The sequence below is a fragment of the Dictyostelium purpureum genome (genome assembly GCF_000190715.1).
Source record: "Dictyostelium purpureum unplaced genomic scaffold DICPUscaffold_116, whole genome shotgun sequence".
Classification (NCBI taxonomy): Eukaryota; Evosea; class Eumycetozoa; order Dictyosteliales; family Dictyosteliaceae; genus Dictyostelium; species Dictyostelium purpureum.
Window position 1 is genome coordinate 13753 of NW_003519453.1, and position 24351 is coordinate 38103.

Here is a 24351-nt window from a genome sequence, read left to right on the forward strand (position 1 = left end):
TTAGATTGTTTTATCATACAGATTTCTTTGACAACTGGAGTCAAGATGGGTACCACTTTTTTAAAGGTCCACATGTAGCATATATATTAGTAGTTGTTAGTGCAGTGCTTTCACTATTTTCAAATTTTTTAATATTTTTTGCAAAAGCATTTAAAAGAATACCCCCTCAAGAAAACGAAAGAGTAGCACTAATGGGAAGCCTTAATAGCATTTCATTACAATATTCACCTGTATAATAGAAAAAAAATAATAAAAAAACAATTGTTTATTTTAAAAAATTTATTTAATAAATGGTTGCTTTTTTTTTTGTTTAGGGTTTATATAAATTATTAGCTTGGTTTTAATAGTACATGGGTGGGTAATTAGCACCCATTAATAAATAAAAAAATAATGTTTATGGGATTGTTTTATTATTAGTTGGATTAACCTTTTATTTGTTTATATTTTAATATTTTTAAAAAATAGAATTTCTATTCTAAATAGTTATAATAGACAATGTGGGTTGTGGGTTTAGCAAACAAAATTGTTTTCTTTTTGGATGATTGCAATTCTATTTACATGTTCGATATATCTTTCGACTTTTTGGCACTGATTAATAGTATAGTAATATTGGTTATTAGTATTAAAGTTAATATTAGTGTTCTTGTTGTTGATATTTTGTAATAGGGGGTGGTTTAATACATACTGCTTTATTATTTTCATTATTAGAGCAATCGTTAAAGTTTGAAGATGGTGGTAATATTTTATTAATTCTTTGATAGTGGCATTGATCTTTTGATTTGACATTATTTGAATTGCAAATAGTAAGTTCAGAACAAACGACTTCACTACGAGTACCATTTAATACTTGGTCGATGATAGTTTCACCTGAATATTTTAAAAGAGTATTGCACATAGTCGAGTAGTTGCTTGGAACAGAGTCGCAAATTCTTTGTAATGCTAAATAGATATCGCTCTCTGTTAAATTATCTGCAATTGCAATGCCGTGTAATGAATCGATACCCAATTGACATAAATCACATTCGATAGGTGTAAAGCTAACGCTATAGCTTATGGTTAATGCTACAAAAATTGTAAAACAAATAAATTTATAATTCATCTCTTTTTATTTATTTTTATAATATATGATTGACGAGGCAATATAAATAATACTCAGTTAAAAAAACTTTTCAAAAAACTATTTTTTTTTTTATTTTTTTTTTTCTACTTTTTTTTTTTAATTTTTTTTTTTTTCATTTTTTTAGGGGAAGATTTTTATTGATATTTATTTCGGGCTTAATTTCCTAATTAATGTTTATTTATTTATAAATTTACAAAAAATGATTCTTCCTTTTACTAATTTTTTTTAATTTATTTGCCGTTGATTTATTGATTGTTATTTTAAATAATATGAAATTTTGAATTTTAACCCCCATTTTCTATCATTTTTTCCTTATAAAAATTTAAAATTTTTTCTAATGATGTTTTTTTTGTGTTTTATGGGTCAAAATTAAAATAGATTTACCCTGCTTTTTAATAATCAAATTAAATGGATGCAAAAGTATAATCAAACATGAAATATAATTATAATTTCGTTTGATTATACTTTTGCATAAATTTTTTTTTTAAATTTTTTAATTTTTTTTTTTTAATTTTTTTTTTTTTAATTTTTTATATTTTTTTACAATGAATTTGATAATAAATAATAATAGCTTATTAAAATATAATAAAAGTTATGTAAATAGTTTTATTCATTTACAGAAATATCAACAAGTTCAAAAGAGAGAATTTTTTTCAAAATTATTTGGTAAAAAAAAAAATGATACAAAAAGCAAAACTTTAGGTAGTGCAATGAAATCAGGCAAGATTAGTAGTCTCCAGCAAGCATTCAGTTGGAGTAAATTAGAGGGTAGTGATATAAAAACAGCAGTTTATACAATTGGTACAAATAATCAAGGTCAGCTTGGATTGGGTGATTGGAAATCTGAGTCCCAATTAACTTTTAATGAATTATTGCAAGAGTCATCCATTAAATCAGTTAAATCGACATTATTACATTCAGCAGCAATGACAAGTAGGCACAAAAATACCACAATTACAAAAATAAATATAAGACAATAAACTAACAAATTGTTTTTATAATAATTAATTTTAGATAAAAATGATTTATTAACATGGGGTGCTAATTTTAATTTTCAAATTGGTCACAAATATGGTTCAGATACAAGTTTATTTCCAAATTTTATAGAGAGTACACCATTTTCAGTAAAAACATCAAATTTCCCAAATATGAATTTAGTATCATATTCAATTGGTGGATGGAGCTCATTTGTACTTTTAAAAGATCCAAAAGAACAAGATAAACAAATTGTATATTCTTGGGGTAATAACCATTGTGGTCAGCTAGGTATTGGTTCGTTGTATAATGTTCAAACTCCAAATATAGTTAAGTTTAAAGATCAATCAACAGTAAATAGCATAAAGAAAATTTCATCAGGTTTATATCACACAATGATATTATTAAATTCTGGTAAATTATTATCATGTGGAAAGTCAAATGATGGTCAATTGGGTATAAAATTAAGTAATAATAACAATAACAATAATAATAGTAAAAATAGTAGTGATAGTAGTAATAGTGTTCAAATACCATTAGAATCAAATTTATTAAAAGAATTAAATTTAATCGACATCGAAGCAGGTTATTTCCACTCATTGGGTTTAGATGATAGTGGTAATGTTTATCAATGGGGAAATGGAAAATTAAAGTATGAAACCTCTGAGGATTTATTATTATCACCAACATCTTTAATAAACCAATATGACGAAATCAACTCAAATAATAGCAATAGGGTTATTAGAATTCAAGGTATTGAGTTAGAGAGCAACGATAGAATTAAACAAATTGGCGGGGGTGATGGTATTTCCATGGCCTTAACTGAAAGTGGTAAATTGTTCAAATGGAACACTTTGGATAATAAGGTAGAGTTAATTAATTGGCCAGAATTTAAAAACCAAGGTATAGAAAGATTCGCTTTATCAAATACTCATGCTGCTGTTACTTTTAAATCTACACCAAATGAAATTTGTGTTTGGTCTTTAAACGAAACAGATTTTCAATTAGAAAGAAGTCATGGAAAATCTTTATTCTTTTCAATCTTACAAAAGGGTGAAAAAATTAAAAATTTCACTTTACCAAACGACCATATTATTAAAGATTTTTCAGTTGGTTCACATTTTATGATAGTTTTAGCAGAGAATATAAATATAAATAAACAAATAAAAAATAATTAATATTAAAAAAAATTAAAAAAGATAATAATTAATAAAAAAAAAGAATTGCTATAAAAAAATTCAAAATTTTTGTTTATTTAAAGAAAAATTATTATTATTATTAATCTAAACATAGGTCAACAGCTGAGGATTTGGTAGCTTGTTTTGTTTATCATTGTTTATGTAAAAGAATCCAAATATTTTTACACCCATAGCTTTCATTACTAATAAATTTTATTCAAATAGACTCCGGTTAATAAGTAATGGTTCTAACAGTTATTAATGTTGACCGATTAAAGACCTTGATGGGTGTGTTAAGTTAACCCTAAAGTTTTCAGAATTTGATTCAATTATTAGTGAATCCAAAGAATAAGATAGTTTTTATCATTATCATTATACTTTTATAAACTAATTTTAAATAAGAAAATGCTTTAAATAAAAAATAGTAAGGGAATAGTTTCAAAAAAAATGAAGGAAAAGATAAGAGGTAAAAAAAAAAAATGAAAAAAAAGTAAAATTATATTTTTATTTTAAAATTATTGTTTTTTTATATTTTTATTTTATTTAATTAAATACTTTTAGGATATGAATTCTATAATAAAGAATTATATATTGTATTTCTAATATTATATAATTAATATTATTGAAAATTGTTTTGATTAATGCGGTCCGATTTCCCATTTCATAAAATGTTTGAATTAAAGTAATGACTGTTAGTACTTGTTTTGATTTGGGTGATTGAGTTCTGCTTTATCTATGTCATTTAAAAATGTTATCATTTTGAATTATCCATATTGTGTTATTATATAATTGTTTTATTAATTATTATTATGTTTGTTATTTATTTTGCAATAAAAATAATTATATTTTTAAAAAATTAGTGTAAATAAATAAAAATATAAAAAATTTATAAAGTTTTGATTGAAATAAATATAAAAAAAAAGAAATGAAAAAAAAAAAAAAAAAAAATTTATTTTATTTTATTATTTTCTTTAATTAAAATTAATTAATTATCTCTTATATATTATGTGATTTTATCAATATAAAATGTATTAAATTGTAAAAAAAAAAAATAAAACAAAAAATTAAATGCATCGGGATACTCTTTTTGATAAAAAAGTTGATTAATTTTTATCTGAATGTTACAAAACAAGATAGCACCTCTTTTAATTGGGAAACTGTTTTTACTTTAAAATTTGAAATTACTAATAAAGATGAAAGTTATAAGGTAATCTATATAAAATTTAAGTTCGCAATTTATATGATTTTTTTTAAATTTAAAATATTTTTATGTTTTTTTTTTATTTAATATATTGTTTTTTTAATTTATTTTTTATAAAAAAATTAGTATTTAAAATTTAAAATTTTTTTTTTTTTTTTTTTAATTAAAAATAATAGCTTTCATAACCACACACTATTTTTTTTTACAAAATTAGCTCAACTTCACTCATAGCATAATCATTATTATATTATATTATTTTTTCTTTTTTTTTTTTTGTAAATAATTATTTTTTATTTGTATATAATATTAAAAAAAAAAAAAAATATATATATATATTCATCATCAAATTAATAATAATAGTTATTTGTTTTTATTTTAATTTTTAAATAATAGTATTTTATTTTTTTCGTAAATATATAAAAAATGTATTTTATTGTAATTAGTTTTTTTGTTTTGTTCATTTTTTATTGGTTTTTTAAAAAAACCAGAAATAACACCACCAAATACTACTACGCCGATGGAACCGAGAACGACCAAGACCTTTTCTACGATGACGAATTTTATAAAGAGTTCCATAAAAAAAATAACCCACCACAACAAAATAAACAACCACAATCACTACCAATCCAACAATCACAACCAAACCAACAACCAACAATCAACAACCAACAAGCACACCCACACTCAAACCCATACCAGCAACCACACCAACACCAACAATCAACATACAACAACCAACAACCACAACCATCACAACAAAACCAACAACCAACAATAAACAACCAACAAGCACACCCTGATCCAAACCCATACCAGCAACCACACCAACACCAACTCCAACAATCACATCCACCCCCAATCCCACACCAACAACCACTCCAACATCAAAAACCACTCCAACAACCTCAGCCAGAACACACCACATCAACCCCACATTATAGAAAATTACAAAATATTCGTGATTACGAACATCAAGAACCACAACCACAACAACAACCACTACCACAACAACAAGAATCACAATCACCACCAAGAACACATTCTATTGATCATAAAGTTCAATATTATGAAGCTATGGATATTGACTTAAGGGCAGTCAATACTCCACAACCACCACCTGCAGACGAAGCTATACAACGTTTAAATGAACGTTTGGAGCTCTACAGTTTAGAGAACAATAGGGACATCCCAGGTGATGGCAATTGTCAGATGCATGCCTTGTCTGACCAAATTTATGGCGATTTGAACCATAGTTTCGAAATCAGAAGAGCTATTGCTACATGGCTCATTAAAAATAAAAACCTCGTCCTTTCAAATGGTGCAAAATTATCCCAATTTGCCGTTACTACTAATTGGAATAAGTATTGCAACCAAATGGCAAGAAGGGGTACATGGGGAGACCACTTAACATTACTCGCCGCTGCTGAGATTTTCAAATCTCAAATCACCGTAATTTCATCCGTTGAATCCGATAGCAGCTCTTTCATTGAAATTATCCCAAAATCAATTGAAAAAAATAGAGTTATCTTTTTATCTCACCATGCAGAGCAACATTATGGTTCTTTACGTCAAATAGTATAGATAAAAATATGGTCCAAAATATAAAATAATTCAAGGTAATATTTTAAAACATTTAAGGTAAATAATTATATTTTCTATTTTTTTTTTATTGTTTATAATTTTTTTATAATTTATTAATTTTTTTTTTTAATAAAAATAGATTTCGCTATTGTCATAGCATGTTTTGGCATTGGTCTAATAAATTTCGGTATTAGTACACCTAATCAATAATTTATAGACAGAAAATGGTATGTAAAAAAAATTATTTTTAAAAATTAATTTAAAACATATATTAATAATCATCTTTAGTCATCTGGAAAATTTATAAGCAGCATCTGAAACAATTGTCCAAACGTATCTAAAAACTTATAGCAAATTCAATATAAGGTCCAAATGGTGATTCAAATAATCTGTAAGGTGTGGTTCAAATAGTGGTTCAAATAGTCCAAGTAATCAGGCAAGTAGTGGCCCAAGTGGTATTTCACATCGTAATACAAATGTTGGTTCAAGTAACCGGTCAACTAGAGATGCATGTGTTAATTGGCGTGGTATTTTAAATGTTGGTTCAAGTAACTGGTTAAGTAGTGGTTCATGTGGTTGTTTACATCGTAATTCAAACGTTGGTTAAAATAATTCTGTCAAATGGGTAAATTAGTGGTCCATGTGGTAATTTTCATTGTATTTCAAAGGTTGATTCAAATAATGGGTCAAATGGTAGTCAAGTAGTAGCTAAGGTGGTAATTTTCATTGTAATTCAAATGTTGGTTCAAGAATCCGGTCAAATGGTAGTTAAGTAGTGGTTCAATTGGTGGGTCAAATAATCGGTCAAATGGTGGTCCAAACAATATTTTAAGTAGTAGTATCTCAATAGCTGTGTAGTTAGTGAATTTATTGGTAGCTGTCGCCCTGTTGAATTTCCTTCATAGTAGAAATCATAATTTGGGTATGTTATCTTTATTTATATTTTTATTTAATATTAAACCATATATTAATAATCTTTTAATTTTATTTTTTGTTTTATTTAATTATTTTTAGTTGTATCAAGGTTGTAATATATAATCACACTCAACATAATAACAATGCAGCATAGTCGATTTATTTTGCCAATAATCTCACACCAGCTTTTTTTAAATTTTAAAAAATTTTAATTTTTTCATTTTAATTTTTGCAACACACAAAAAATACATAAATATTTCAAAAAAAATGATCGGTCAATAATAATAGTTTTAAAAAGCCTTCAAGTAAGTAAATAAGCACATTATTTTAAAACAAAAATAACAAATCTATTTAAGGAATAGATGAACACAATACTAACACAAATCAATTTTTATTATATTTAGTGCAGATCAAGTATGGTAACCTTTTTCATTAAGTGGTAATGATACAGAGCCTGATTCAAGAAATGTATGATATATTAGTAGCTTAGAATCAGTTGCATCAAGTGTAGAACTCATTGTATCAAGTAGTGCTTAAGAATCTTTTACCCCAGGTGGTCAAAGGTATAAGTACCGAATCTGCTTCATCAAGCTGTGCATAATCTCGGGACAAAGTAATAGAGTCTATTGTATCCGATAGTGTAGAATCATGTTTCATCAACCTCTGTTTTTAATAAAGTTGTGTCAAGTGGTATATATTCCGAACTCATCAAATAATTTGGGACCTACTTTGTCAAGTTGTGCAATATCCGTTGTATTTTTAGTATCTGTGGTCGTAATGTAAAGCCTGTAATCAAATATTAGAGTGGAATCTGTTGCACCAAGTTGTAGCTGTTCTTTAAAATTTGTGTAGTTTATTTCATTATGTGGTAGAGTAATGCAGATCATTTTTCATCAAGTGGAACTAAGGAATAATTTATATATGGAAGTTTCGTAAATCGTGTGGGTTCTATAAACCTCAAATAATGTAGAATATGAATCAGGTAGTGTAGAACCACCATCAATCTAATCAACTATTTTATGAATATCATTAACTCGCTCTGGCCAAGCAACTTTGATAGAAATAAAATAGTTTTAGGAAGAGAAGGTAAAAGACACTGAAGCTTTCGCAATTTTTGATCAAATTAGGGAATATCAAAACTCACCACTTCAAGAAGTCCATTAAACTTTAATGTTCATTCACCATCAAAACAACAACAGCAACAATTTATAAATTTAAATCAACTATTGGAGCAATCAAAGACTATGAAAAACCTCACCCTCCATTAAATGGTAAAAAAGATCCAGGCACAATTAGACCAATCAATATTTCTATAAACCAAATAAATTAATTATAATATAGATTTAAAACATTTCATAAAAAAAATAAATAAACTATTTAATAAAAATAAATAAATATAAGAAAAAATAAAAGATTAAATAAATAAAAAATAAATAAAATAAGTGTAAATAAACTTTTTTTAAATAAGCCTTTATTATTATTTTTTTTATGCTCTTTATTAATCTAGAGTTTAACAATTGTCTAGAGTTTCTTAAAAATTATTTATTTGCAAAAATCTGTGACATACCAAATTAAATGTGAGATATAAACAGGGAACTTGAAGCTTTGATGGCAATAAAATTTGCAAAATTACCAATTTGGGGTAAACCTAATTTATAATCGACACATAAAATTTTTGTTTTTTTATTTTTTTATTTTATTTATTAAATACTATAGGATATGATTTCTATATTAAAGAATTATATAATTTTATTTTTCTAATTTTATATTATTACAGTTACTAATATTATTGAAATTTTTTTTTTTTGATTAATGCGGTCCAATTCTCCATTTCATAAAATTTGAAAATTATTTATAAAAATGAATATTTTACTATATTTTGCTGATTATAAGGTAATCTATATAAAAGTTAAGTTCGCAATTTATATGATTTTTTTCAAATTTATATATTTTTATTTTATTTTTTTTTTATTTAATATATTGTTTTTTTAATTTATTATATTTTTTTATTTTTTTTATAATTTAATTTTTTAAAAAAAAAAATTAGTAATAAATTTTTTTTTTTTTTTTTAATTAAAAATAATAGCTTTAACCACACTATTTTTTTATATATTTCACCCAACTTCACTCATAGCATAATCAATATTTTATTATATTATTTTTTATTTTTTATTTTTCGTAAATAATTATTTTTTATTTGTATATAACATTTAAAAAAAAAAAAAAATATATATATATTCATCATCAAATTAATAATAACAGTTATTTGTTTTTATTTTAATTTTTAAATAATAATATTTTATTTTTTATAAATATATAAAAAATGTATTTTATTGTAATTATTTTTTTTGTTTTGTTCATTTTTTATTGGTTTTTTAAAAAAACCAGAAATAACACCACCAAATACTACTACGCCGATGGAACCGAGAACGACCAAGACTTTTTCTACGATGACGAATTTTATAAAGAGTTCCATAAAAAAAATAACCCACCACAACAAAATAACCCACCACAACAAAATACTCAACCACAATCACTACCAATCCAACAATCACTACCAATCCAACAACCTACAATCAACCAACAGGCACACCCACACCCAAACCCATACCAGCAACCACACCAACACCAACAATCAACAATCAACAACCAACAACCACAACCATCACAACAAAACCAACAACCAACAATAAACAACCAACAAGCACACCCTGATCCAAACCCATACCAGCAACCACACCAACACCAACTCCAACAATCACATCCACCCTCACTCCAAAATCAACAACCACAACAAAAACACACCACATCAACCCCACATTATAAAAAATTATTACAAAATATTCGTGATTACGAAGAACAACATCAAGAACCACAACAACAACAACCACAACAACAACAACCACAACAACAACAACAATCACAATCACCACCAAGCACACATTCTATTGATCATAAAGTTCAATATTATGAAGCTATGGATATTGACTTAAGGGCAGTCAATACTCCACAACCACCACCTGCAGACGAAGCTATACAACGTTTAAATGAACGTTTGGAGCTCTATAGTTTAGAGAACAATAGGGACATCCCAGGTGATGGCAATTGTCAGATGCATGCCTTGTCTGACCAAATTTATGGCGATTTGAACCATAGTTTCGAAATCAGAAGAGCTATTGCTACATGGCTCATTAAAAATAAAAACCTCGTCCTTTCAAATGGTGCAAAATTATCCCAATTTGCCGTTACTACTAATTGGAATAAGTATTGCAACCAAATGGCAAGAAGAGGTACATGGGGAGACCACTTAACATTACTCGCCGCTGCTGAGATTTTCAAATCTCAAATCACCATAATTTCATCCGTTGAATCCGATAGCAGCTCTTTCATTGAAATTATCCCAAAATCAATTGAAAAAAATAGAGTAATCTTTTTATCTCACCATGCAGAGCAACATTATGGTTCTTTACGTCAAATAGTATAGATAACAATATGGTCCAAAATATAAAATAATTCAAGGTAATATTTAAAACATTTAAGGTAAATAATTATATTTTCTATTTTTTTTTATTGTTTATATTTTTTATAAAAATTATATAATTTTTTTATAATTTATTAATTTTTTTTTTTAATAAAAATAGATTTCGCTATTGTCATAGCATGTTTTGGCATTGGTCTAATAAATTTCGGTATTAGTACACCTAATCAATAATTTATAGACAGAAAATGGTATGTAAAAAAATATTATTTTTAAAAATTAATTTAAAACATATATTAATAATCATCTTTAGTCATCTGGAAAAATTATAAGCAGCATCTGAAACAATTGTCCAAACGTATCTAAAAACTTATAGCAAATTCAATATAAGGTCCAAATGGTGATTCAAATAATCTGTAAAGTGTGGTTCAAATAGTGGTTCAAATAGTCCAAGTAATCAGGCAAGTAGTGGCCCAAGTGGTATTTCACATCGTAATTCAAATGTTGGTTCAAGTAACCGGTCAACTAGAGATGCATGTGTTAATTGGCGTGGTATTTTAAATGTTGGTTCAAGTAACTGGTTAAGTAGTGGTTCATGTGGTTGTTTACATCGTAATTCAAATGTTGGTTAAAATAATTCTGTCAAATGGGTAAAGTAGTGGTCCATGTGGTAATTTTCATTGTATTTCAAAGGTTGATTCAAATAATGGGTCAAATGGTAGTCAAGTAGTAGCTCAGGTGGTAATTTTCATTGTAATTCAAATGTTGGTTCAAGAATCCGGTCAAATGGTAGTCAAGTAGTGGTTCAATTGGTGGGTCAAATAATCGGTCAAATGGTGGTCCAAACAATATTTTAAGTAGTAGTATCTCAATAGCTGTGTAGTTAGTGAATTTATTGGTAGCTGTCGCTCTGTTGAATTTCCTTCATAGTAGAAATCATAATTTGGGTATGTTATCTTTATTTATATTTTTATTTAATATTAAACTATATATTAATAATCTTTTAATTTTATTTTTTGTTTTATTTAATTATTTTTAGTTGTATCAAGGTTGTAATATATAATCACACTCAACATAATAACAATGCAGTATAGTCGATTTATTTTGCCAATAATCTCACACCAGCTTTTTTTAAATTTTAAAAAAATTTTAATTTTTTCATTTTAATTTTTGCAACACACAAAAAATACATAAATATTTCAAAAAAAATGATAGGTCAATAATAATAGTTTTAAAAAGCCTTCAAGTAAGTAAATAAGCACATTATTTTAAAACAAAAATAACAAATCTATTTAAGGAATAGATGAACACAATACTAACACAAATTAATTTTTATTATATTTAGTGCAGATCAAGTATGGTAACCTTTTTCATTAAGTGGTAATGATACAGAGCCTGATTCAAGAAATGTATGATATATTAGTAGCTTAGAATCAGTTGCATCAAGTGTAGAACTCATTGTATCAAGTAGTGCTTAAGAATCTTTTACCCCAGGTGGTCAAAGGTATAAATACCGAATCTGCTTTATCAAGCTGTGCATAATCTCTGGACAAAGTAGTAGAGTATATTGTATCCGATAGTGTAGAATCATGTTTCATCAACCTCTGTTTTTAATAAAGTTGTGTCAAGTGGTGTATATTCTGAACTCATCAAATAATTTGGGACCTACTTTGTCAAGTTGTGCAATATCCGTTGTATTTTTAGTATCTGTGGTCGTAATGTAAAGCCTGTCATCAAATATTAGAGTGGAATCTGTTTCACCAAGTTGTAGCTGTTCTTTAAAATTTGTGTAGTTTATTTCATTATGTGGTAGAGTAATGCAAATCATTTTTCATCAAGTGGAACTAAGGAATAATTTATATATGGAAGTTTCGTAAATCGTGTGGGTTCTATAAACCTCAAATAATGTAGAATATGAATCAGGTAGTGTAGAACCACCATCAATCTAATCAACTATTTTATGAATATCATTAACTCGCTCTGGCCAAGCAACTTTGATAGAAATAAAATAGTTTTAGGAAGAGAAGGTAAAAGACACTGAAGCTTTCGCAATTTTTGATCAAATTAGGGAATATCAAAACTCACCACTTCAAGAAGTCCATTAAACTTTAATGTTCATTCACCATCAAAACAACAACAGCAACAATTTATAAATTTAAATCAACTATTGGAGCAATCAAAGACTATGAAAAACCTCACCCTCCATTAAATGGTAAAAAAGATCCAGGCACAATTAGACCAATCAATATTTCTATAAACCAAATAAATTAATTATAATAGATTTAAAACAATTATAAAAAATTTCGAAAATTATCGTTTTGGTTATCTTTTTTTTATTTCACCAAGAAGTTCTTATCTAAAAACTAATATTTTTTCGAAATAATTGAAAAAGATAAAAATAGATAATAAAAATAAATAAATAATAAATTCTCTTTTATTTAATTTTTTATTTTTTTTTTATTTTTTATTTTCAGTTAGAAACCATTTTGAATTGAAGAATTTTCATGAGTAGCCCGTATTTTTCTGTTCGCAAACTCCAGTTTCTATAGAGATGTATTATATTCGGTAAATATTCATCGATTGTTGGTCAATGGTGTTTGTAATATTACTAACACCATTGACTGGCAATCAATGAATATGTAAAAAAATTAAGAAAAAAAACTAATCCCCCCTTTAATCACAAAGGGTGGGTTAGTTTTTTTTCTTAATTTTTTTTTTTTTTTTTCTTTAGTTTTAATGGATATGTTTTCAATATGGTGTAATCCAAACAAAAAATAAAACGAAAGTGAAAGTAGACTTTGGTTAAATTTTTCATTCGAGTTACGAGTATATATTGAAAACATGCAAAAATTCTAAAAGTAGATAAATCCCGTTTATCACTTTTAGGGTTTGTATTTAGGACAGCAAAAAATTGATTCCCTTATCGGTCATTACCAATCGTTTTGCATCCTTTGAACAGAATACAAAGAAAAGAAAAAAAGAAAAAAAAAAAAATTATTATCCAAAATTTTTAAAAAATTTAGAAAAAAAAAAAAATTAAAAAAAAATTAAAAAAAAATAAAATAAAAAATAAATAAATAATTTAAAAAAAATAAATTAAAAAACAAAAAAATTATAATTCTTTTTTTTTTTTTTTCACACACACATTTATATTTTAAAATATTAATTATTATTAAAATACACACAGAATAAAACTATTTCTATGTACACTTTCTCATATATTAAAAAAGGGTAATAGATTAAAAAAAAAAACTAAGAAATGACAAATAATAGTAATGATTTCAAAGATTATGAGGGGGCTAATAATGAAAGAGCTTCATTAGGAGCTACCAGGGGAAATGAATTCAATGATATTGATTTCAATAAAAACTTTAACAATGAAATAAATAATGGTAACAATAATAATAATGATAATAATAATAATAATACTACAACCACTACTACAACCACAACTTCACCAGGCCATAATAATAACTACAATAACAATAACACAAATATAAATAATAACACCAACCAAGAACCAAATAATGATGATTTTGATTTTGCAAATCAATTAAAAAACGTTCAAAAGCAAATTGGCAACAACAACAATAATAATAATACAGGGTTTGTTTTAAATAATGTTGATACAATTTTAGGTAATATGCCAAAAAACCCAAATAGAAGCAATAGTGATGAACAGATAGATACTACAGCAAATAAAAATAAATCAATTAATTTCAATTTTAATAACAACGGTAATAACAATAATAATAACAATGATAATACATTTAGCATTAATGATGATATTGAAAACCAAAATGATTTTGGTGATGAATACGATTTGCCAAATACTGTAAATACCGGTCAAGATTATACAATATATTCAAATTTAAGAAAAAATGCAAATATAATTAAAGTTTGTGCTTTTTTATTAATGGTAATTATCGATCAGATTTTTTTTTAAATAAAATATATAAATGTATGGTTTACTAATGTTTTTATTTTAATACAGAGTTTTTCATTTATGACATACTTTACCCAAGCATGGTGGTTAATATTTAGTTTTGGTTTTTTAGCATGTCCACTCGGAATTTATTCAGCACATAATTTATTAAAATATCCATTTACAATTGTTAGTTTTAATTTATAAATTTCATCTTTATTTTATAATACTAATATTTTTTTATAGTTTATTGGATTTTTAATTGTTGATATTTTATTTAGAGTTATTTATTTATTCACACATTTATCATATTTAAAAGGGTTTGGAATCTTCCTTTCATTATTTACAATTGCATTAGAAGGTTATTTCACATATTTTTCAAGACAGTTCCAAGTTGAAATGCCAATTAATGGGCGTGTTACATATAGAGAATTTTACCTTGCTATGGGAAATAGTGTCTTTGAATGTTAAACAATAAAGAATTTTAAATATTCACTTTCAAAAAACAATTACGTATCACATAAAATACAATTGTTTTTTTTTTTTTGTAAAGTTGTTGTTCATTTATATAAAATAAAAATAAAGTAATAAAACTCATATATTAAAAAACTTAATTATATATTTTCTTTTTTTTTAAATAATATTATTATTTTTATTATTTGAATAGTTTCTTTTTTTTTTTATTAAATGTTTTTTATTTTTTTTTTTTTTTTTGTAAAAATAAACTATAATAAAAGTTTAATTAAAATTAAAATTAAAATTAGAGAGTTGAATTTAAGGATTGGGCTACTGTTGCCTAGAACTTGGGTTTCTTGGTCATTGTTGTCACATTTGGTTCTTCCATTTGATTTTTCAGATTCATTTGGATCAACACATCTGAAACAGTCATATTCGCTACATTTACCATTATTATAACGACACATATAGCCACATCTAATTTTTTTTGAACATATATTACTAGAGAATTGGGACTTATGGGAACACAGACATTGGTTACTTATGCAAATACCATCACAATTTTCATCGCAGCTTTGGCTATCTTTAGATTTATCATTGTTTTTTAAACTTGATCCTGATGGGTTGCTATTTATTGCATCGACTATATTAATTATACCAAAGCCTTTATAGTTGTCTGGTGCTTTGAATTGACTTGAAGTTTTTATTAATGCTTCTTTAATTTGTTTTGGATTCCATGTAGGATGGGCTTCTAATAATAAAGCAACAGAACCGGCTACTAAGGGGGCAGAGTGACTAGTACCACTTTGATATTTATAGGTATCCACTGATTGATCGCTAGCACCATAACATAAAACACCTCTTGCAACGACTTCTGGTTTTAATCTACCATCTGATGTTGGACCTGCTGAACTAAATATAGCAACATCACCAAAATTATCTACCGCACCAACGGTTACAGCTAAATTACTATCACCTGGTGGACCAATACCTTTTTCACCGTCATTTCCACTAGCAATAACTACTACAATACCTTTAGTTGAGGCAATATCAATGGCTTTTGATAATGGAGATGAACCATCACGTTCCCAATATTCATAATAGCTTGAGTAGGATAAAGAAATTGAAACAACATCAGCTCCTTCAGATTCACCCCATTCGATAGCTTTTATTAAATAATCTTCTTCTACAGAGGTTTCGGTTGCAACTATTTCAGTTTTAGCTAATAGAAATTCAGCCTCTGGTGCGGCACCCATTATTTTTCCTGGTATATTTGAACCGATTTGTGATAGCACAAATGTACCATGACTTTCTTGAGCCAAGTCACTACCTTCAGTATTATCATCATTTTCTATAAAATCTCTTTCTTTTTTAATTTTGATGTTCTTTAATGCTTCGTGACTTTTCATAAAACCAGTATCAGCAATCATAATTGTAACACCTTTACCCTTGTAACCTAATTTATGAGCCTAAAACAGTTTTTAATTAGTATAGTGAATTTTGTTTAAATATATAATGATATTACGATCTTACATCAACAATTTTAATTTGATTTAATTGATAAAAAGACTTTCCATAGTCAACACCATTTACAATTGTGTTTTCACCATAGTCTATTAGTTCAGAGGCATCTTCAGCTTGGATACTATCGATAACTCTTTTGTTTGGTTGGTTAAAGTTGTTTACAATTTCAATTCTGTCAACATAGTCTAATTTTAAAATATTGGTAAGGGTTTCTTTTAATTTTTGAGGACAATCGGAAGCATGTTCTAACACTTTTTCTTCATTAATTCTTATATTAAACGAAGCGGCATTTAGCCAGTTGGATGAGAATCTATGCTTTATTGTTGCTAAAGTTGAATTTCCAATAGAGTTTAAAATATTATTAACATAATTTTCATTAATTGGATAATCTAATTCGTTGTACAATGATTTTTCTTTCTGTTGGTTTTGATCTTGTTTATTTGAATTTAAATTATTATTTAAATTATAACCTCTTAAAGATCTTCTTTGTTTTGATTTGTCATTGATGTAGTTTAATAAGTCGGATGGGTTTTTATTTTCAATATCTTTGTTTTTAAAATAAACCCATAGATTGATGTGATTGTTTTTATAAAAATTTAAATTATTTCCATTATTATCAAAAACTACACCATTCTTATCCAATACTTTATTTAATAAACCTTCATATTTGTTTTTATAATGATTTATAATATATTCTATTGAGTTTCTTTTATTGTCAATATTGTTATTGTTATTATTATTATTTATTTGTGGTGCCTCTTGATTATAATCTATATTGTTTACAACATTGTTTAATGTGTTTGCTGATTCTGGGTTTGAATAGACAACATTATTATTTAAAAATAAAATTAATACTATTAAAAATAATAATTTGGTTTTTTTAAAATGAAAAAAATTATTCATTTTAATTTTTTTGTTTTTTTTTTAAAGTTGTTATATTTGATTTGTTTTATTTTACATTTAATATCTATAATATAAATAAATAAATAAATGAATAAAATAAATAAATAATAAATAATAGTATAAAAATATAAAAACTATAAAACTATAAAACTATAAAATTAAAAGTAAAAAAAAAAAACCATTTTTAAGATAACTAAAATAATTTAAATTTTAAAATTGTTAAACACGAATTAATTAAAATAAAAATTAACTTAATCGAGGGGGGTAATGAAATATTAAAATTTTTATAAAAAAAAAAAAAAAAAAAAATTTTATTTTTTTTAATTTTTTAAATATTTTATTTTTTTAATTTTTCATACAAAGTGGTGGTAGATTACGTATCGAAAATCGACTTTATAGGGCCTTATTTCGTTTTTTCAATATTATTAACAAATAATAACACAACATAATCATTTAAACCGCACCTTATTAATAATCTAAAAATTAGGAATAATTTAATTAATAATAAAAATGGACCCAAATAACGAAAATAACGAAAACAATAATAATATTATATTTGGTTTACACAATAATAGTATTAATAATAATAATAATGTAAATAATGTTAAAAAAAATGATGATGAAAGAATTTTATTCATATTTAAAAAGAAAGGACCAACTGATTTTAGTAAAGAATGTACAACATGTCATCGTTTTAGTGGTACTATTATTGGGGCTTCAGGAATCTACAGTTTTTATTTAACAAAGAAATATCCAGAAAACAAGAGATGGTTAAGTTTTGTTGGTTTTACTACATTATCATTTGGCTTATATTGGGGTTGGATAGATAGATATGTCAATCCAGAAAACTATATAGATTAAACAAATTATAAATAATAAATTACAAATTATACGAATATTACAAATAAATAATAAATAAAATAATATAAAATCCAAATAATAATACGAAATTCAATTAAAAAAAATAAATAATATGAAAATAATAATAATAATAATAAATAAATAGACTCTATTACTCTAAAATTAAAGTTAAAATAAAATTATTTTATTTTTTTATAAGATTCCAAAATTAAGAATAAATAATTTTTAATAATTATTTTTAGAGATTGGAATTTAAATTTAATTTAATTATATAAATTATTACTACTTTAGTAATAGTTTTTTTTTTTTTTAAATTATTTATATAATATTACTCTCTTGGATTTTGGGAGTTATATTTTCTGTTTGAGTTCATTGAAGAATGATTTCCATTTAACTCTTCTAATGATTTATATATTGCTTCTCTTTGACTTTCTGGAAGTATATGATCTCTATTGAAATCGTCCAAAGACATATTGTTTGGAGTGTATCCTTTTCTGCCATTCATATGAAATCTTCCTAAAAAAAAAAAAATTAGAAATTTAAGAAATTAATATATTTTTTATTTTTTTTTTAGATTTCTTAAATTTTATCACTTACCAATATTCATTTTTTATTTCTTTAATTATTTAATATTCATTTAGTTTGAAAATGATAAAATAATAATAATAAAAAAAAAAAAAGATTTATATACTAAATTCTTTTAAAAAAAAAGTAAAAAAAAAAAAAAAAAAAAAAAAAAAAAAAAAAAAAAAAATTTTTAAAAAAAAATTTAATTTTTTAAAAAAAAAAAAAAAAATTTAATTTTTTTTTAAAAAGGTTTTTTCCTTTTGAAAGAACCTTTAATTTATTTTTTTTTTTTCCAATTTTTTTTTTTTTTTTTTTTTCCAAAAAAATTATTTTTATAATTTAATACAGATTCTCTTTTCTTTTATTTACTTTAATTTTAAGTCAAATTTTTATAATTATTATAATTGCTATTAATTAATTATCGACAATCTTCTTAAATCTGGTTATTTATTTATATCTTATTTGTTATCTATAATTTTTTTTTTTTTTTTTTTTTTTTTTTTTTTAATATTATTATTTCTTTTATTTATTTCTTTTTTTTTATTTATTAATTTAATTTTTTTATTTTATTAATAATTCATTTATTTATTCAAAAATTGTTTCAATTTGATGAATTGAATCAATTGGGAAAAGTGCCATTTTTGTTAATAATTTTGAACAAAACAATAACCAAAAACCATTATAGAATTTTGAGTAACCATGTTGATTATAAATTTGTTCTGCAATTTGAATTGGGTTCAAATCCAATGGCTTTGCTTTAATACCATTTGAAATACTATTGATTACTGAATATGGGTATTGGGAACGGACGCAAAGGATTGGACAGCATAAAACAGAGTGTAAGAGTGCTTTGGTGATATTGTTATTATATGCCATTTCTAAATAATAAAGAGATGCATTCTTTGGATGTTTTTGTTGAACAGAGTATATATATTTGCCAATTTGATTGACAGTATCCCTTAAAATTTTTGAAGCAATAGAAAGACCAAGGTAATAAAAAAAGTTATGGTATCCATTTTCACGTTTAAGGATGGTTTGTTTTAATATATCCATAGTTTTCATTTGCAAAGGAGCCATTAAGATGTAGTCAAAGGCAATATAGATTGGGAAAAGACATACTACTCTTGAGACATGATGAGCAAGGTCTATTAGATATTCTTTTGTTTTGACTCGAAGCAATGAAAATATACCTCTAGCTGTGTAGTCGACCAAAGCATATCTGATAGTCTCTGCTGGGACAACTAAAACAGAGAAAACAATACCTCTGAAGAAACCGCCAACACCTCTTTTTCTATAGATTTCTTTAGCAACCTCTTTAGAGCTTACAATTGATTTGTTTGCTTGGACTCTAATTAAAGTACTGTTGACACCATATGCAATAAGTGATAATCCAGAGTTTATAAGTGATTTTTTGATTGATGGTATTTGCTGTTGTTGCTGTTGTTGTTGTTGCTGGTGCTGTTGTTGCAATTTATTTCTTAGATTGGGTGTAGATACACTGAGGTCATACAACTCTTTGTAATTTTGATCAGTTAGTATTCTATAGGCTATTTCTAATCTCTTTAATTCTTTTTTATCTACAATTTCTTGGGCTTTGACTTTTGACACTAGCTTTTTATATTTCTTGGTTACAGTTTCCACTGAATCACCTTTATTGCATCTTAAAATTTTATAAGGGTCTTCATTGTCGAAAAAATGCAAAAAATCATCTGCAGCATCCTCAACACCACCTGTTGTTCCATCCATTTTTTATTTATAGTTACTATTAAATATTAAATTAATTCAATCAATACAAAATAAAAAAAAATTAATTTAAAAAAAAAAATTACAAAAAATAAATTAAAAAAAATATAATTAATAAAAAAAATAAAATTAAAAAAAATTAAAAAATAATTTTTATGTGAATTTACCAACTTAAAAAAAAAAAAATGAAAATGTATATTTGTAATTTGATGTGTGTGAAAAAAAAAAAAATTATTTTATTACAAAATATTTTGAACTACCTGAGTATTCTCTCGGACAAATAAGCATTTTGTGATACATGATAAAATAAAACCGTTATAAAATTTTGCCAATCCAAACTGGGAGAAAATATTTTTTGAAATTGTAAATGGTGAGGTTGTTGGGACGGGTAATGGTTGGTCGCTGAGTAGTGATTCTAAAATTTCTGATGGATAGTGGCTACGAATACATAATAAGGGCAAGCAAACTAATGTATCCAAAAATACCATTGTGAACCTGTTATTATAAAATAAATCTAAATATTTTAAAATTTTGGTGGTTGTGGTTCCGGCTTTGTGAGTGTTGGTGATGGAATTATTTAAATGGTGGGTATAAGATTCTCTTATTTTAAGACCCAATTGATCGATAATCATTGTGAGATATTTGGAGGATAAACTAATAAAGACATAGTATATAAAACCATAGTAAAACGATCTTTTATTTCCCCACATCATTTTTAAAACAGACCGAGGCTTGACATCTAACGGCGAAATTGATATACAGTCAAATGCCACCAAAAATGGATATTGTAAAATAACTCTTGTGCATTCATGGGCAAACCATAAACTTGGCGATTGCGGAGCTTCAATTGGCGTATTAAAAACTGCATGGACTGAACATAATCTTATTATCTCGGTGAGTGTAAATGCTGGGAAAAATGAAACACCACGATAAAATCCTTGAATACCTTTCTTTTTATAAATCTCTTTAATGAGAATTGGTATGCTTACTATGGCATTTGTAGTTTGTATTTTAAGTAATAATTTCGAACCGGCATACCTCATCAAAGAAAGGCTTAAATCCAAAATCTTGAGTTTAAGATCTTCAAAACTTTTTTTTTTTATTTTTATTGATTCACATTTTAGGTCATACATGTTCTTTAATTTTTCATCTGATAATATCTTGTAAGCAAAATCTAGTTTTTTCAATTCTTTTTCCTGTTGCTGTGGATCCATTGATTTTTCCTTTACTTTTAATCTTAATCTTTTATAGTTTTTTTGAATGATTGTTTGAGTATCATTTTTTGTGCAATGTAATATTTGATAAACATCTTCATTTTTTATAAATTCTTGAAAATCAATTTCCAAATTTTTTTTCATATTATATTTTTATTATTATCAGTTATATTGATATTACTCTTATTATTACTATTACTGTTATTATATTATTATTTGATCAATTGATTATTATTTGTGTTTATTGAAGTTGTGAATTAAATTAATTTATAAAAAAAAAATTTTAAAAATTTTAAAAAAAATTTTTTTTTTAAAAAATAAAAAAATTATAATATAGATCAATTGAGATATAAATTATTTTAAGTTTTTAGAACTGAAATAAAATTAAATTTATGTTTTTTTTTTTCTTTAAGTTTTACAATTATTAATGATAATAAAAAGAATGAAAGTAATCCATTTTTTAATTTTTTTTTTTTTTTTTTTTTTTAATTTTTTTTTTTTCTTTTAATTTTTTTTTTTTTTTTTTTAATTTTTCGAATTTTTTTATTTCATTTATATTTAAATTGCATATACATAAAAAGATGATGGGTGTTATCTCAAATTTTATTAAACAAGGTGCCGCTACTGGTAAACAAGCTATCAAAGGTAATAAAGTTACTGTTCACTATACTGGTAAACTCAATGATAAAAATGGCAAAAAATTCGATTCATCAAAAGATAGAGGAACCCCATTCAGTTTCGTTTTAGGTAAGAAATCAAAAGAAATCAAAAAAAAAATAAAGGAAAAAAAAACAACAATAAAAATTATTAACAATTAAATATATCAATAATTTTAGGTAAAAATCAAGTTATCAGAGGTTGGGATGAAGGTGTTTTAAATAAAAAAGAAGGTGATATTTTCGAATTAACAATCACCCCAGACTATGGTTATGGCTCAAGAGGTATTGGTCCAATTCCAGGCAACAGCACCTTATATTTTGAAGTTGAACTCTTAAAAGTTGAACAATAAATAAATAATTCAAAAATAAATTGATTTAATATAAATTTATAAATATTTTATTTTAAAATTATGAAACTGTGGAATATTGGATTGACATTATCTATAAAATTAGTATTAGTATAGTCAACTATGATTTCTTTTAGATTGTAAAAATTATTGTATTCACCAACCAAGATATATGGATTTGCATTTTTTTCGATAATAATAGTTTGTAAATTTCTAAAAACATTAAGATCTATTTTACCTCTAAAATACCTATTGGTTTCGATTACTTTGATTTCATTATCGGTTGGTATATCGGTTGGTATTTCTTGAAGTGTTTCTTTTATGTATAAATGCTCTAAGTTGACAAAACTTTTGAATGAGATACAATCTTGATTTTTGTAAAACACTAATTTTTTTAATGTTTTTGGATACATTACATAATGTTTGAGGTTAAGAGAGGCGTCTATTGTTGTTTGAGGGCCTATATGTTCAATTGGGAAGTGACTATATTGAGGATTTCCAATTATTAATAACTCGAGACTATCGGGAAGAGAGCCTTTGATAAATGCTCTATTATATAAGGAGCCCAATTTGAGGGTCTTTAAATTCTTTGGTAAAACATTGGCTTTAAATGGTAAATTGAAGCTATAACCTAACTCGAGGTACGACAAGGACTCTGGTAATACATTTGGTCCGATATCACGATTAAAAAACGAACCAGTATTTAAAAATGTAAGTGATTGAGGGAATAAATGTTCTTCAATTAATGGACGATTATTATTATCGAAATAATTAGAAAGATCGAATAATTTCAAATTGGATGGAAGCATATTGGGCTTCAAATGAATATTTGAACCATGATCAATTCTTAACTCTTCCAAACTATTTAAATGTGAGATAGTAAATAAAATATGTGATGAGCAACTTAATGTTTTTAAACCTGCTGGAATTTTAATCCCATTGTTATTTGGCTCCTGTCCGCCTGAGCCCTGTTGAAGGAATTGAAGGTGCTGTAATGATGATGGAAGCTCTATATCACCTAGTTTTGTAGTTAGTAAATTCAATAATACTTTTAGTTTGGTTAAATTTGGCGGTAGTTTATACTTGATAACATCGCATATAATTTCTAGATCGGTTAAAGACTCTAAAAATACTAAATCCTGGGAGATTTTGCAAGTCTTAATGATTCTAAGTCTCTTTAAACCTTTGGGTAGGCAGCCTGGCACCAATTTAACTATTCCAAAATGGTCATCAATTTCTTCGACTGACTCTGGTATAGAACCTGGTTCAAAAATATTTGTTTTGTCTGAATATATAAAAATCTTTTTTAAAGTGTTTGGGAGGACGCCTTTTTTCCACGTCCAGTTGTTGGAGCATAAAACAAGGTGAGTTAATGATTCAGGAAATATTGAACTATGATAATTGCTTGATATATGTAATGACTCTAGAGTATTGTTATTTAAAAAAATTGTCGATTCGTCACTGTCACAATATTCAATTTTTAAAGATTTGATCGATTTGGGTATAGTATTATTTACTTTATTAACACTAATTGATTCGATATTTGTTGGTAATAACTCTAAATCATTTTTACTATCTTTATAAAAAGTGAAATCTCTAAAAAAACTCATTTGTTCTTTTATAACTACTTTTCTTAAATAATATTTGAATTTAAAATTATGAATTTCATAAATTGTTTTAAAAGCTCTTTCTGAAGAAAATAAT

At 25.2% G+C, this 24351-nt stretch overlaps 11 protein-coding genes across 11 annotated transcripts; 6 read left to right on the plus strand and 5 right to left on the minus strand.

Moving 5' to 3' along the window:
* Positions 1–769: 769 nt before the first annotated feature.
* Positions 770–1099, minus strand: DICPUDRAFT_22139 (uncharacterized protein; the record flags this gene model as incomplete). The annotated part of the gene is made up of 1 exon (XM_003287876.1): positions 770–1099. A coding segment is annotated over one exon (330 nt), but the record flags the coding sequence as incomplete, so codon positions are not given.
* Positions 1100–1668: 569 nt separating this feature from the next.
* DICPUDRAFT_16980 (uncharacterized protein) lies at positions 1669–3243 on the plus strand (the record flags this gene model as incomplete). The annotated part of the gene is made up of 2 exons (XM_003287862.1): positions 1669–2053; positions 2135–3243. Coding segments are annotated over 2 exons (1494 nt in total), but the record flags the coding sequence as incomplete, so codon positions are not given.
* A 1654-nt stretch (positions 3244–4897) lies between these two features.
* On the plus strand, positions 4898–6662 carry DICPUDRAFT_78756 (uncharacterized protein; the record flags this gene model as incomplete). Its single annotated transcript, XM_003287863.1, has 3 exons — positions 4898–6049; positions 6195–6205; positions 6452–6662. The coding sequence occupies 3 exons, from the start codon at positions 4898–4900 to the stop codon at positions 6660–6662; spliced, it is 1374 nt and encodes a 457-aa protein (XP_003287911.1).
* A 2631-nt stretch (positions 6663–9293) lies between these two features.
* DICPUDRAFT_78757 (uncharacterized protein) lies at positions 9294–10454 on the plus strand (the record flags this gene model as incomplete). The annotated part of the gene is made up of 1 exon (XM_003287864.1): positions 9294–10454. The coding sequence occupies one exon, from the start codon at positions 9294–9296 to the stop codon at positions 10452–10454; it is 1161 nt and encodes a 386-aa protein (XP_003287912.1).
* A 3253-nt stretch (positions 10455–13707) lies between these two features.
* On the plus strand, positions 13708–14844 carry DICPUDRAFT_152098 (uncharacterized protein; the record flags this gene model as incomplete). Its single annotated transcript, XM_003287865.1, has 2 exons — positions 13708–14367; positions 14620–14844. The coding sequence occupies 2 exons, from the start codon at positions 13708–13710 to the stop codon at positions 14842–14844; spliced, it is 885 nt and encodes a 294-aa protein (XP_003287913.1).
* A 254-nt stretch (positions 14845–15098) lies between these two features.
* On the minus strand, positions 15099–17256 carry DICPUDRAFT_152099 (uncharacterized protein; the record flags this gene model as incomplete). Its single annotated transcript, XM_003287877.1, has 2 exons — positions 15099–16298; positions 16363–17256. The coding sequence occupies 2 exons, from the start codon at positions 17254–17256 to the stop codon at positions 15099–15101; spliced, it is 2094 nt and encodes a 697-aa protein (XP_003287925.1).
* Positions 17257–17766: 510 nt separating this feature from the next.
* DICPUDRAFT_87803 (uncharacterized protein) lies at positions 17767–18117 on the plus strand (the record flags this gene model as incomplete). Its single annotated transcript, XM_003287866.1, has 1 exon — positions 17767–18117. The coding sequence occupies one exon, from the start codon at positions 17767–17769 to the stop codon at positions 18115–18117; it is 351 nt and encodes a 116-aa protein (XP_003287914.1).
* A 1152-nt stretch (positions 18118–19269) lies between these two features.
* DICPUDRAFT_152102 (uncharacterized protein) lies at positions 19270–20430 on the minus strand (the record flags this gene model as incomplete). Its single annotated transcript, XM_003287878.1, has 1 exon — positions 19270–20430. One exon carries the CDS (start codon positions 20428–20430, stop codon positions 19270–19272), a length of 1161 nt encoding a protein of 386 aa, XP_003287926.1.
* A 236-nt stretch (positions 20431–20666) lies between these two features.
* DICPUDRAFT_78762 (uncharacterized protein) lies at positions 20667–21785 on the minus strand (the record flags this gene model as incomplete). The annotated part of the gene is made up of 1 exon (XM_003287879.1): positions 20667–21785. The coding sequence occupies one exon, from the start codon at positions 21783–21785 to the stop codon at positions 20667–20669; it is 1119 nt and encodes a 372-aa protein (XP_003287927.1).
* Positions 21786–22179: 394 nt separating this feature from the next.
* DICPUDRAFT_94519 (uncharacterized protein) lies at positions 22180–22682 on the plus strand. The gene is made up of 2 exons (XM_003287867.1): positions 22180–22388; positions 22478–22682. The coding sequence occupies exons 1-2, from the start codon at positions 22223–22225 to the stop codon at positions 22648–22650; spliced, it is 339 nt and encodes a 112-aa protein (XP_003287915.1). The 5' UTR covers positions 22180–22222; the 3' UTR covers positions 22651–22682.
* Positions 22683–23129: 447 nt separating this feature from the next.
* On the minus strand, positions 23130–23372 carry DICPUDRAFT_22794 (uncharacterized protein; the record flags this gene model as incomplete). The annotated part of the gene is made up of 1 exon (XM_003287880.1): positions 23130–23372. A coding segment is annotated over one exon (243 nt), but the record flags the coding sequence as incomplete, so codon positions are not given.
* Between the last annotated feature and the right edge of the window lie 979 nt (positions 23373–24351).

Excerpts from the sequence above, each read along its gene's own strand:
- DICPUDRAFT_94519 (XM_003287867.1), top strand. The coding sequence starts at position 22,223 with ATGATGGGTGTTATCTCAAATTTTATTAAACAAGGTGCCGCTACTGGT. Across the intron at positions 22,389-22,477 it reads CCCATTCAGTTTCGTTTTAG|GTAAAAATCAAGTTATCAGA; the intron begins GTAAGAAATCAA and ends CAATAATTTTAG.